This window comes from Centropristis striata, chromosome 21 (genome assembly GCF_030273125.1).
Source record: "Centropristis striata isolate RG_2023a ecotype Rhode Island chromosome 21, C.striata_1.0, whole genome shotgun sequence".
Taxonomy (NCBI): Eukaryota; Metazoa; Chordata; class Actinopteri; order Perciformes; family Serranidae; genus Centropristis; species Centropristis striata.
Window position 1 is genome coordinate 29,042,206 of NC_081537.1, and position 13,922 is coordinate 29,056,127.

Here is a 13,922-nt window from a genome sequence, read left to right on the forward strand (position 1 = left end):
GTGTGTAACCTCATTGCCAGAGTGTAGAGGGAGAGAAAAAAATTGTCAAAAAATAAATTTGAAAACTGCGCTCCAGGCCGCAAATTCCACTCTACAGAAATAATTTATACATAGAAACGTAGGAAAATTTGTCTTCTCACTCACAGTCCTCTGGTAAAGCTGTCAGAGTTATAGTTTGGGCGTAGGATGCACAGATGCAGGTACACACACACACACACACACACACACATGCGCGTAAGCGCGCGCACTCCTCACACATGCACACACATGCTTCAAACACACACACACGAACACACACACACACGGGTAACTTTATGTGATTTGAATTACACGCACACACACAAGCACATACACACACAAACACAGGTAACTTTATGCGATTTTCGCTGCACACACACACTCCTCCAGATACACGTTTCACACACACACACACGCACACACACACATTTTTAAGTTAAAGGGCATAGTTTGAAGTCCCTGAAGAATCTCATCATAGTGTACACACACCGGCAGTAGCCCCCGTGGCCCTTTTCTAGTTATCTTAATAAGATATTACAGCTTGTTGCTGAGATTTTGTGACCTATACTGAGAAAAAACATGCTTGAAACTAGAATATCAAAAGTTACTAAAGCTGTTTCATCAACACTTACAAGTATAAAACTGCTATTTCAAAGTAATCATTTCTTATTTCAAGCAAGTAAATCATAACTTTGACATAATTTTTACTTCTTCACATACTTAAAACAAGCAGCCAGATGGAATCAGTTTTATGATCAATGAAACAATAGAAGTGTGTATTGTTGTTTAGCATGTATGTAATTAACTAGTACATTGGCACATAGCTGTAAATTGACACTTGATATTTAAACATTTAACATGAAACATTTAACAACAACAATAAAAAAAAAATCACTTTTTGTAAGTTAGAATACACTAATTCTAAGGTATTTTTGGGTTCATTAAGATTAGATGTTTTTACTTGTTTTGGAAAGTCTTGACAAGCCAAATTTTCTGGTTCCATTGGCAGATAATTTTGCTATTGTTAAGCAAAAAAAATGTTTTTGTACTTTTTTTCTTCTTTTTGAGAGGTGGCTTTTTTCAGTGTTTTGTAAGTCGCTTTGGATAAAAGCATCTGCAAAATGATCAAATGGAAATGTAAATGGCACGTGAATCTCCTGTTGAAAATCACTCTAGAAATATGCTATGCAGATGTATTTTACCTAATGACTCATGTTGAGAGTTCCCCATCCTCACATAGCTGTTATTTTCTCCATCTTTCTGCCTCTTTTCTATCAAACAACGTCCTAAATTCTCCAGTGAACAGAATCTATCCAGCCAGGCTGTGTTCTCCAAGCCCCCGCCGTCCACCACCAACCACATTGGAGGAGCAGCAGGAGGAGGTGGAGGTGAAACCAGCCCGGAGGAAGTAGAGGTGCTGCTGTCCAAACAGAAAGCTGCCCCCCATCAGCCGTCTTTCCTACGCGCCCTCATCAAAGCCTTTGGCCCCTACTTTCTGATTGGCTCGTGCTTCAAGCTCATGCAGGACGTCATCACCTTCGTCAACCCTCAACTGCTCAGGTAGAACGCGCCACTACAAAAAGGCAGTAACTGCATTTTTGGTCAAATGAGTTATTATCATTTTAATGACATTCAAGGCATCCTTTGTTATGTGACAAAACATCTTATCTCCACTGTGTGTCGGAGAAAAATGGTTTGTACAGTAACTGCAAAAAGCCCTAGTTAAACAAAGCAAGAGTACAGTAACATCCATTACTGTATTCTTGTTATGTTTTACCTCACAGAAAAATAACTAATAATAATAATAATAATAATACATTTAATTTATGGGCGCCTTTCATGTCACCCAAGGTCACCCAAGGTCACCTAACTGTGTTGCTGCGCAGTGAAGTTACTGTTCCCATGGTGAACACACACAGCTGATTTCGCGGCATCCTCACGAAAAATGATTTTGTTTTGCTCTGTTTAATTGGAGTTTCACTTGCCTATATTCAGGGTTCGAACGGGTGCTTGAAATCCTTGAAAATTTTTGAATTTAAATGTTGTATTTTCAAGGTTTAAAAAGTGCTTGGATTTTGGATAAAGTGCTTGTAAATGCTTGAAATTCTTCCTGTATTTCTCTTGCAATCTGACTATATCCATCTATAGACTATAGATAATCACATGTTCAGTGTAAACAATAATGAGTAGCCTATCTGAAATGAAGAGCGTTCCTCCTAAAAGTGTAATACCATTGCTGTTGGTATGGTTCAGTGAAATCTTCCCCTTTTAGTATGTAAGTACTCATCTAAAACATGCAATTTACAACATGTGTAAGATACTGGAAAAGCTTGAATATTTACCTTGAAAGTCTTTGAAAAATGCTTTAATTTGACCACTGCTAAAGTGTACGAACCCTGTATATTGCTTCAAAGAAAAGTTGTTTTGCAGTGCTTTAACATTAATTTGATTTGTAGGTATAGCAGATACTACATTACAGATACAGAAACACCCCCAGACACACAATAATCTAATACTCACACATAATAATGTGGTCCTATTCAAAATAAATTGTCCCCATTTGGGCCTTGATACAGCTTAGCAATGTGAGACTTAAAGCAGCCGTTTCAGCACCAGAACAGCTTCCGGGTGGAAAATATTGACCTAAAATGGTCAAATTAGTTTGGGTTTGGTATATCCATGTTCAGGAAAACAAATGGTTCCAATTATTTCAAATACAGTGTATCTAACAGACCCAAAGCCCAAGTTGTGGCAAAATAGTTTTTGGAGAATCTACTGCCTTTTTTCCTTGGTATGGTGCCACGTTTTTGGTAAGTAATACAAAGCAAGAATACAGTAACTGCAAAATAGGGGTAAAATATAAAATTAAATATGAGCATTGATATGGTCAAAGAATTATCTAATATAAATTAACAAAACAGCCACATGTCCAATAATCTACCTACAACTACTTAGGCCGGATGACAGGATAACTTAACTGTGTCCTCTTTTTGCTGTGCAAGTTCTGTACACCAAGAGCTACGAGCTGTTTTTGCATCTTGGTTTGCTTTATCCAAACTATGGTAGCTGTTGTTGTCTAAAATGTGTACTTTCTTTGTTCATGATGCAAAGTCAATATGTAAATACAGTTTTTATTTGTGCTTCTGATGGAGCAGGGCGGAAATGTACATATAGTAGCTGTTCTGTGAAAGCCTTATCTTATCTCTGTGAAGAGATAAGGTACCGGAGCTGGCTGACCACATATTTTTCCTGTATGTATTTTGTTGCCATCATGTGGCCCCAGTAAGGCAGATTAATTCTGATACCAGCTGTGTTGCAAGAAACTCTGTCACGTGTTTAGTTTACATATTTCTTTTATTGATAGTGGTAGATACAGAGTGAAATTCAAGCCTGAGCCGGATTCAAGCAAGGGGGTGATTGTCATGAAGCCATGCTAAGTTCTGTCTGTGAAGATTATGAGGACATACTTTATTAAACTAAATATATTTCACTTTTATATTAATGAACAATATAGCCATAATGAGACACAATTAATTGTTTTGTGCTAAAATAATATTTTCTATATTTTTGATTCATAAATTCTTTACCGCAATGCGTCCAGATAAAAATGTCATGGTTTCCTGACACTTATTTACAACAAATATTTAATAATTGGTTTTTTATTCAAAAATGTGTTACAGTAATGAATTTTGCTCACAGTGTAACTTGTGTTCTTACTGTCTTAAAGTGGTATTTTGGAGGGATTTTTGACATAAAATGATCAATTTTAGCACCTAATCTGGATCAGTGAGGAGCAGCTTGTCACTAAAATGAAAACAGCTGGTCAACCTTATCTGTCAGTCCATCTTAAGTGAGCCTGAGCCGAAGTTTCACTTTTGCTGCACTTTAATCGCACATCCTACTTTTGATTTATCAGTTTCTGTGTTTAGGCTAACTCACGCTAACACATTACATGCAAGCTTGTGTATTTACAGACAGTGTGAAGAGAAAGGAAGGATTGCAGACTCATTCCACATTAGTTCAGTGTTGTGTGTTAAATCTAATATGATGATATGTATAAATGTGTGTATGTCTATGATGATCTGTATAAATAATTAGGAGTCTCAATTGATGACTCACTCACCTTCAAGCCACATATAGAAAATCTTGTGAAGAAGCTGAGGCTAAAATTGAGTTTTTCTTTTTGAAGTAAGTTGTGTTTTTCTTTTAATGTAAAAATGGGTCTTGTCACTGCAACATTTTTATCTGTGTCGCATATCTGTATATGTGGAAGTTCTGGGGCCCAACAATAAAATAAAATAAAATGTTTAGGCCCAACAATAAAATGAAATAAAGGGCGACTTCTAAGGCCCAATAATAAAATAAAATAAAATTTTTAGGCTGGGGCCCAATAATAAACTAAAATAAAATGTTTAGGCCCAACAATAAAATAAGATAAAGGACGACTTCTAAGGTCCAATAGTAAATAAATAAAATGTTTAGGCTGGGGCCCAATAATAAACTAAAATAAAATGTTTAGGCCCAACAATAAAGTAAAATAAATTAACTGTAAGATGTCCACTCACCATTGTGAATTATCCTCTGGGGTAGGATGGCCTGCTCTGGCCACTCCAAGGGCTAGTCATTGGTATATTTTACTTTATAAGGCAATATTGGGACTGCTGCCTTAATACATTTGCACCTTAATTACTGTGAGAAATGCTGGATCTTATTCTCTTTGTTCACAAGATCAATTGTTGCTTTTTGTCCCTTCTGCTCGTACAGAGTTGAGTAAAAGGGCATTTGTTTACTCTGCACCTTATGCTGGAATATGCTACAAAAAGGAAACTAGCTGACTTCAGAAGCACTTTTAAATCCAAACTGAGAGTTATTGAGGCCAATTCCACAATTTGCACTTGTTTCTCATAACATGTTTAAGGTCTGTGTCTTATGTAAATGTGTAACTGTATTTTGTGTTTGCTGCCTCTTGGCCACGGCTCCCTTGAAAAAGAGCTTCTTAATCTCAATGGCATATTTCCTGGTTAAATAAAGATAAAATTAATAATAAATGTTCTTTTCTTCACTTCTATAGGATGCTGATCTCATTCACAAAAGAGAAGAATGCTCCTGATTGGTGGGGCTACTCACTGGCCTTCCTCATGTTCTTCACAGCGCTCTTGCAGACTCTCATCCTCCACCATCACTTTCAGTACTGTTTTGTTACCGGCATGCATGTACGCACAGCTGTCATCGGAGCCATTTACAGGAAGGTACTCGGAAATCCTCGCATCTTAGTTTTTTGACACACACACAAACTTTAAATGAGAAAACTTCACTTCTATCCATAAAGTGAGGAAAATTCAAAACATATTCTATTCTACACTGCCCTCCAAAGCCTAACTGCAGTAACTACATTTTTGGCTGAAATTGAGTTATAACTAAAATGAACTCCTTGATGTCTGTTTTATCTTGTGACAAAGTTTTAGATTTTAATTTTACTTTATTTCAGATAAATAATGATATAAAAATTGCAGCAACTACAAAATCCAACTCAAAACTAAAGCAGGTCTGCTTTGACTGTGATACAGTGTAGCCTTGTATTTCTTCATTGTGTTAAATAGTCCAAACATGAATATTATAAATTTTAAGTTTGATAGGGAAATTATTATCTAGATCAGTAGTTCTCAACCTTTTTGAGTCCCGACCCCCAATTTGACATGCATGTTGTCCACGACCCCGCTCACTGAACACAATATAAATACAAATAATGAAGCAGACAATAACTAAAACATCTCTCTGTCTGTGCTTTTATATACTTTTTTATATTTTATTGTTATTTTTAATCTAAGTCCTTTGCTATAAGTTTAACAGTCCATTCTGACCTCCTGAGTGTGTAACAGTCAGCTTCAAGCCAGAGACTCCTTGGAAAGTAAGAACTTGGTACTTTGGGATTTGTCAGTAAAGACACAAAATTACCCAAAAAAGAATCAAATTGTCCACAAAATGACACTAAATGGTCTAAAAAAGACACAAAATGACCAAAAAGACACAAAATGACCAGAAAAGACACAAAATCACCAACAACAAAAAAGACACAAAATGACCAAAAAAGACACAAAGTGACCAAAAAAAGACACAAAATGACCAAAATAATTAAATTAAATTAAATTAAGCAAAAAGACACTCAAATTGACCACAAAATGACAAAAAAAAGACACAAAATGACCAACAAAAAAAAGACACAAATGACCAGAAAAGACACAAAATAACCAAAAAAAAGACACAAAATGACCAACAAAAAAAGACACAAATTACCAGAAAAGACACAAAATGACCAAAAAAGACACAAAGTGGAAAAAAAGACACAAAATTACCAAAAAAATTACATAAAATTAAGCAAAAAGACACCACAAAATGGTAAAGAAATGACTTAAAAAAAGACCAAAAAAAGACACAAAATGACCCACAAAATGACCAAAAAGACACAAAATGACCAAAAACACTTTAACACAGTGGAGACAGAGCTGACTTCCAAAATGATTTGGCGACCCCCAGAAATCACCTCGTGACCCCAATTGACCTATGGCTAAGCCACACCCCCAAATGCGATGAGCCAATCACAGTGCGCATAGCTAACTCAATACACTCGGACATTCTCTGCTTCCACATCCATTGAAATGCATTGGAGTTAGTCCGTTTTCAATCATTTTTATGTGTTTTTTGTTGAGCAACAAAAAAAAAACACAAATTACCAGAAAAGACACAAAATGACCAAAAAAGACACAAAGTGGAAAAAAAAGACACAAAATTACCAAAAAAATTACATAAAATTAAGCAAAAAGACACCACAAAATGGTAAAGAAATGACTTAAAAAAAGACCAAAAAAAGACACAAAATGACCCACAAAATGACCAAAAAGACACAAAATGACCAAAAAGACACAAAATGACCAAAAAAAATACAAAATGACCAAAAACACTTTAACACAGTGGAGACAGAGCTGACTTCCAAAATGATTTGGCGACCCCCAGAAATCATCTCGTGACCCCAATTGACCTATGGCTAAGCCACACCCCCAAACGCGATGAGCCAATCACAGTGCGCATAGCTAACTCAATACACTCGGACATTCTCTGCTTCCACATCCATTGAAATGCATTGGAGTTAGTCCGTTTTCAATCATTTTTATGTGTTTTTTGTTGAGATTTTAAGTTTAAAATGGTCAAACGGTGTGCTTGGGGTACATGCAACACACACAAGGTATAGCCCAATAATATGGGAGCAGTAACCCGGTTCCCTATGGCAGTGATTCCCAACTGCTGTTCCGCGGCACACAAGTGTGCCGTAAGAAATCAATATCTATCAATATCAAATCCAGCGACTCCGTCTTAACGAGCGCTAACGAGGTCGGCCGACCTGTTAGCGGCAGTTAGCTACAGTTAGCTCTGTAGCAGTACAGTGTGTATGTGCTGCTGCAGGAGGTGTTCACTTAGCGACCTCTGTTTGTTTACAACAAGCACCGGAATGAGCGGTGTCAGTGGGGTGAAAAGACTCTAACCTGTTAATGAAGGCCCTTTTGGTGACTTCGAGATGATATTTCATTTTTCTGTCTCCAAAAGTGATGAATTGCCTCCTGTGAAATTTCTCTGACTGTCACAGCTGCCATAGCGCCCGTCACCGAATGTTGACAGTTTGTCCGAGTGAGTGGAGGGGGCGGGGCTTAGCCATAGGTCAATTGAGGAGTAGCTGATCTAAATGATTAAGTTAAAAAAAATAAGATAAAGTTATATTTAGACTAAAATATAACATTACTTTACGATATTAAGTGTAAAATACACAAATCTTTGAATAGAGTTGTTAAACACTTTTAAATACACTCATAACAAAATCAATTTGACATTTTTTTTTCAGTGAAAACAAAATATAAAAGCTGAAAGAAGTCAACAACATTACTATTAGAACACTGCAAAAAAGGTGTGTCTAAAAACAAGATAAAAACACTTGCATGGACAGATAATTTCACTTGACAAGATTTCTTAAATTAAGATTATTACATCTAGAAATAAGCATGTTCAAAGCTTAAAATAAAAAATTAACTTTTAAAACAAGATACATTATCTAACACTTCTAAATCAAAAGGGTTTTTTTTTTTTATCTTGGTAAGAACCAAATAATTTGCAGTGAACATTTTACAGCAATGCAAAACTAGAGTGCAGTTACTACATTTTTGGGGCCAAAGGTCAAATAAATCATCATGATTTTTGAGCATAAAAACTACATCATCAATACATGTAGAAATAAGCGTCATATCATTAACTTACCTATCACACATTTGGCTGGCCAGTTAAAAATATTAGAGCAGTTTTTCTCAGTTTTACCCTTTGCGTAGTTACTCCAGTTAGACTTTGTTGGGCAGTATAGATGACACACAATTATTACAGTAGTTAAGTTGTTTTTCCCCTCATTATTGTTCTGCAGGCGTTGGTGATAACGAACGCTGCCAAGCGTTCAACTACTGTGGGAGAGGTGGTCAACCTGATGTCAGTGGATGCACAGAGGTTCATGGACCTCACTACCTTCCTCAACATGTTGTGGTCTGCTCCTCTTCAGATTATGCTGGCTCTGTATTTCCTCTGGCAGGTATGGGCTCAAATTATACATGGGCATTTCTCTCCATATGTTGTAAACACAACATATGGGTTTCCCATTAATGACCTAGAGTCTGGCGGCTTACCTAGACTCTAATCTGTTTTATGGCTTACATTTAATGAAGACCTAAAATTCAGTGTCTCAAAAAAAATGATATTAGAAAAGACTCATTTTAAAAAGTATGTTTAATTAGAGCCACTGGGCAATCGCACAGAGCACTGGTCCCATACAGCAATAGCTGCAGGGACCACTGCTCTGGGCGATTTTATATATATATATATATATATATATATATATATATATATATATATATATATATTAGGGACGAGACTTTAACGCGTTAATTAAGATTAATTAATTACACAATAATTAACGTGTTAAAAAAATGACGCATTTTAATCGCACTTTTTTACGAGGAGATGGCATTCATCAATTTAAGAACACGGCTGCGAACAATTCAGCGGAACACGTTGATGAATCTGACGTACGGTCTTCTTAGAAATCTTCTTAAAAAGGACTTAAGAAAGAATCTAAGAAGATTCTCAAGAAGATATTGGTGAATGAGGCCCATTGACATTTATATTTCAGACTCAACTTTTATATGTTCCATTACTTTATATTCATTGTTGAGAAAGTCATTTTTAAAATGTGTTCGATATTGAGTCCGAGTCCAAGTCACCATGTGCCAGAATGCACAAGTCTGAGTCAGGAAAATCAGGGTCTGATTCCAAGTTTGAGTCATCAGAGTGCCAGTCCGAGTCGATTCCTAAAAAGCCCTGAATTCTTGAAAATCAGGCTTCGAGTTCGACTGGAGTCCAAGTCCAGGACTCGAGTACTCCATCCCTGGTACATGTACATACATGTATTTATTGAACACAGAGGGCTCTTGCTTTATGTCTGTATTTGTTTTCAATCATATTTGCAGTCGGGTGAGCAAAAAAAATTAATTATTCGGGTCAATATCGAAATCACAATTATTTAAACCTCTGAAGTCCAGGAGATATTGGTTCAAATTTGTCAACTTCCTATGCATTCATTTCTGTCTCTGTTTAGCATCTTTCAGTCTGTCCTTACATCACAGGCATGGCTCCTTTTTCGCCAAACAAACTTGGCTATCAATCAGATTTTTCATTTTATTTTAATTAAAGTATAAAGCTGCCGAAAATACAGAAAATATACAAACAAAAGACACAGGTTTCTATGAAAACTTTTTTTTTAACCATTTATACACACAAAAACTACAGAAAAAATAATAAATAATAAAACTACAAACCATTGTATTTGCATGTAAATTAAAAATGATAGTAGTTTTCATTGTAGAAAGAAAATTCACATTTTAAGAAACATAAATGTCACACTGTGGAAAGCTCCTATGATTGAACTTTAACTGGCTTTCTCAGCTTGTCTACATATCATATATAAATAAAGTTATTAGTGTAAACAAAACGTGCATTTTCAATAAATAGATGGACTCCAGAGGCTTTGATTGAAATGGTGTGGTGTATTTAACAGAACCTGGGTCCGTCGGTGCTGGCTGGGGTGGCTGTCATGGTCATGCTGATCCCTTTTAATGCTGTCATTGCCATGAAGACAAGAGCCTACCAGGTATGAGCAGTCAAATTAGAATTTTGTAGTCATTTCGTTATTGTCTATTGACTCTAAGTTTAACCACGTCAGTGATATAAAATGATTTGGTGTTTGACACATTTTTTGATAATTTTTTTCACACTTGAGAAGAGTTGTTAAGCTTTCCTTTGAAATTGTGATATTTAGACAGTTTTACATTCATTGACATCACATTACCTGATGTCAAACACTGTCTGGTCTGGTGGATGCCAGCAGCAGCTTCTGCATTTGTTGTATCATTTTGTTTTGTATACATTTAAATACAGTGTGAAATATTTAATTTTACATCATTTTAAATTATTCACAGACTTTGCACTTCCCCGTCCACATTTTTGGTTTTTGGTTAGTCTCTTAATTCAGCTATTCTCAACCTTTGGGTCCCGACCCCAATTGGGGTCGCGAGATGACTTTGTTTTAGTCTTTTTGGTCTTTTTGTGTCTTTTTTAGTCATTTTGTGTCTTTTCTGGTCATTTTGTGTCTTTTTAGTAATTTTGTGTCTTTTCTGGTCATTTTGTGTCTCTTTTTGATCATTTTGTGTCTTTTTTTTGGTCATTTTGTTTCCTTTTTTTGGTCATTTGGTGTCCTTTTTTGGTCATTTTGTTTCTTTTTTGGGTGATCTGAACTGTGTCTGTGAGATTGTGTTCAGTGAGCGGGGGTCGCGGACAACATGCATGTTAAATTGGGGGTCGCGACTCAAAAAGGTTGAGAACTACTGGTGTAGAGTACTACGTCACATAGCGTTCTATCCAATCAGTAACCAGGCTGTCTTAAGTCACAGTTTGTCCTTGTATTCCTACTCGTCTTCCTGTCTACCAGGTAGAGCAGATGCAGTATAAGGACGCTCGTATCAAGCTTATGAACGAGATCCTGAACGGCATCAAAGTCCTGAAGCTGTATGCCTGGGAGAACTCCTTCAAAGACAAGGTCCTTGCCATTCGGCAGAAGGAGCTCAATGTGCTGCGGAAGACGGCGTACCTCGGAGCGCTGTCCACCCTGGCCTGGACCAGTGCCCCTTTCTTGGTAGGCTCAGTCCACATGTTTTTCTGTTTTAAGGTTATGCAAAGTGTGTGTCTGCACAGGCCTGTACTGCATTCTTGTAGTACAGTTTATTTGTTTTTCAAGTACAATCCAGCATGTGTTTGGATAGATTTAGCTTTGTTTGTGGTCAAAATAACAAAGGAGCTTTATTTGAAACTCATTTAGAAACCTGGTGATCAAGAGTTAATTTGTTTAAAAGTTTTCTTTACTTAAATGTTGAGCAAATGTGCCAATGTTACATCTTGGCATAATTTTCATTTAGAATTGTCAGTTGTCATTTTTATGTCTCTTTGTGGTCTTTTTGTGTCTCTGTGTGGTTGTTTTGTATTTCTTTATGGTCAATTTGTGTCTTTCGACCCTTAATATAGTAGTTGTGATTTTTTAAATTTATTTCTCTGCAGCTGTTTTTGTTTCTTTGTAGTCTTTTGTTTTTTCGATGTATAGTTCTTTTGGTCTGTTTTTAGTCTTTTTGTGTGTGTTTGTAGTTGTTTTTGTTCCTGTATGATCATTTGCATTTGTTCGTCGTAGTCGTAATTACATAATGGTAGGGCTGGGCAATATAAAATCTAAATAATCTGTAAAGTTTATATTTTAATAAGTACTTTCAGGGGAGGACGCTAGCGTGTGCTGTTGCCGCTTCCCGTGATATAATACCTATGGTTTATAATCTGCTACCTACAAGCCACAGTTTTTGGAATTGTAAAGAATTTTTTTTCCGACCTGCTGCCTCCTCTTAGCCTGGGTATACCCATACTGCCTTGCGCGCTCGATTTCATTTCTAACCTGCAGCCAGTCTGGCAACCACGGCTGTTTCTTAGCCCTGTTTTAGGGATCCAATCACAGAACGGGGAGGGACGGCAAGACGATGGCGCGTACTACTCGGCAGACGGAAGCTTGTAGTTTTGTAGTTTTTTCTTACGGATCCAACATGGCTGCAGCAGACGCGAAACTCTCTTTAGCTGTAGACGGCGTTTTAAATAGTTTAGAGCGAAAGTTGATTTTAAAAGAAGAACAACGTTTGACTTTAAACTCCTGTTTCGCCACCAAAAAGGATGTTTTGGCCCTGCTTCCGACAGGATTTGGCCAAAGCCTAATCTACCAACTAGCCCCTATTGATCACTGCTGTAACGCCGTTGACCTGGCTACGAGCCGGGAGACAGCGGAGCCGCCCAGAGACCCGCAGCAGCTTGTTTATTGCCCATTAAATCAGTGGATGTGTGAGGCTGAATGACATGAGGGGGGAATAAGGCGTAAAAATAAATAATCTTGCAGAAAGTGAGAACTGGAGAAGCAAAGCAGCAAGCAACACTCTCTCACAGACACACACACACACACACACACACACACACACTGCTGGTAGACGGTGAGCAGCCAGAGTCAGAACATCCTGCAGAAAAATGTTGCAGAAGCAGAATTAAGCATTTTGGTCTCAAAGTAGAGATGGGCTAGTCTGGCTATGTAAACATAAATTTCTGTCTCTCTACATACGTCATCTGGTATAACTGATACGATTGGCTAAGAGCTACGTACAGACACTTTTGATAGACATTCGTAGCGCCCAATAAACGGCTCTGGAGGATTGTAAACCACACCTCCTCTACGGAGAAATGAATGGCTGGTTTCCAGACAAATCTCATTTGTGATTAGCCTGCCGTTAGCCAGCCTCCTCTGGCACTTGTCAAGCTTCATGTAAAGCTCCCTATCTATGAACTTTTATGTGATAAAGTTGACAGCCATTTACCATCTGGCGTCACAGGCATCGGCTTGCTTTACATTTTTGGCTTTTCTGCAGCTGGATCTGATGCTGTCAGTTTTCACTCCTCTGGTTTCTCCAACGAGTCTCTGACAAGCATCCCCGGGGCCCGGCATGGCGTTCAAGTATTCCTCTGCACAGCTGCTGAAACTCAACACGTACACCTGCTGTGTATTTCCACCATCAGGGAACTTGAACTTCTGCGCCGACCCCGCTACATCCACAGAAACTCCCGGAGAAAGTTTATCTACCATCTTCCACACCACTTTACTCCGACAGTCCCTGATGTTTGGTCAAAAACATAGACAACATCCCAACTTTTTGGGGAATCACGGATGTAGACTCATGGTGCATTTGTTTGGCTTTAAACTTCTGGATTGTGCTGTACAGGTTAACAGTTATATCAAGTATAGGGCTGCAACTAACGACTATTTTAATAGTCGACTAGTCACCAACTATTGAAACGATTAGTCGACTAATCGGATAATTATTCATTTTTTCTTAAATTTAGCATGAAGTTGCTTTAAATATGTGACAAATGATAATTAACACAAGAAAGATTGGTACTTAAATGAAAAAAACATCTTTTATTCAACAATTCAGCTGCTGATTCATACAAAAAATAAATAAACCTCTGTCCATTTTTTCTGGACAGGAAAATGTGTTTTATAAAACTATTTCTGCTCCATCAAGTGGGTGGAACTGGTTTCTGGGTTCTGGATGTAGTCTGGGTTGAACTGGGCTCACCTGTTGGAACCTCATATCACAGACCAGCACCAGTACTGACTCAGTGAGGAGCCTGTTGCTGCTGCACATCTGCTTCTTCTGCAGAAAGGCTCCATGCTGGCTCTCTGCTTC

General features: G+C 37.4%; 1 protein-coding gene across 2 annotated transcripts in view; it reads left to right on the forward strand.

Moving 5' to 3' along the window:
- abcc3 (ATP-binding cassette, sub-family C (CFTR/MRP), member 3) overlaps positions 1 to 13,922 on the forward strand; it is a 104,544-nt gene that overhangs the window by 47,656 nt on the left and 42,966 nt on the right. For both annotated transcript variants that reach the window (XM_059324070.1, XM_059324069.1), the window contains exons 8-12: positions 1,318 to 1,578; positions 5,090 to 5,267; positions 8,477 to 8,638; positions 10,160 to 10,252; positions 11,090 to 11,293. In XM_059324070.1, coding sequence (XP_059180053.1) covers positions 1,318 to 1,578; positions 5,090 to 5,267; positions 8,477 to 8,638; positions 10,160 to 10,252; positions 11,090 to 11,293 — 898 coding nt within the window. The remainder of the gene's footprint in view (positions 1 to 1,317; positions 1,579 to 5,089; positions 5,268 to 8,476; positions 8,639 to 10,159; positions 10,253 to 11,089; positions 11,294 to 13,922) is intronic.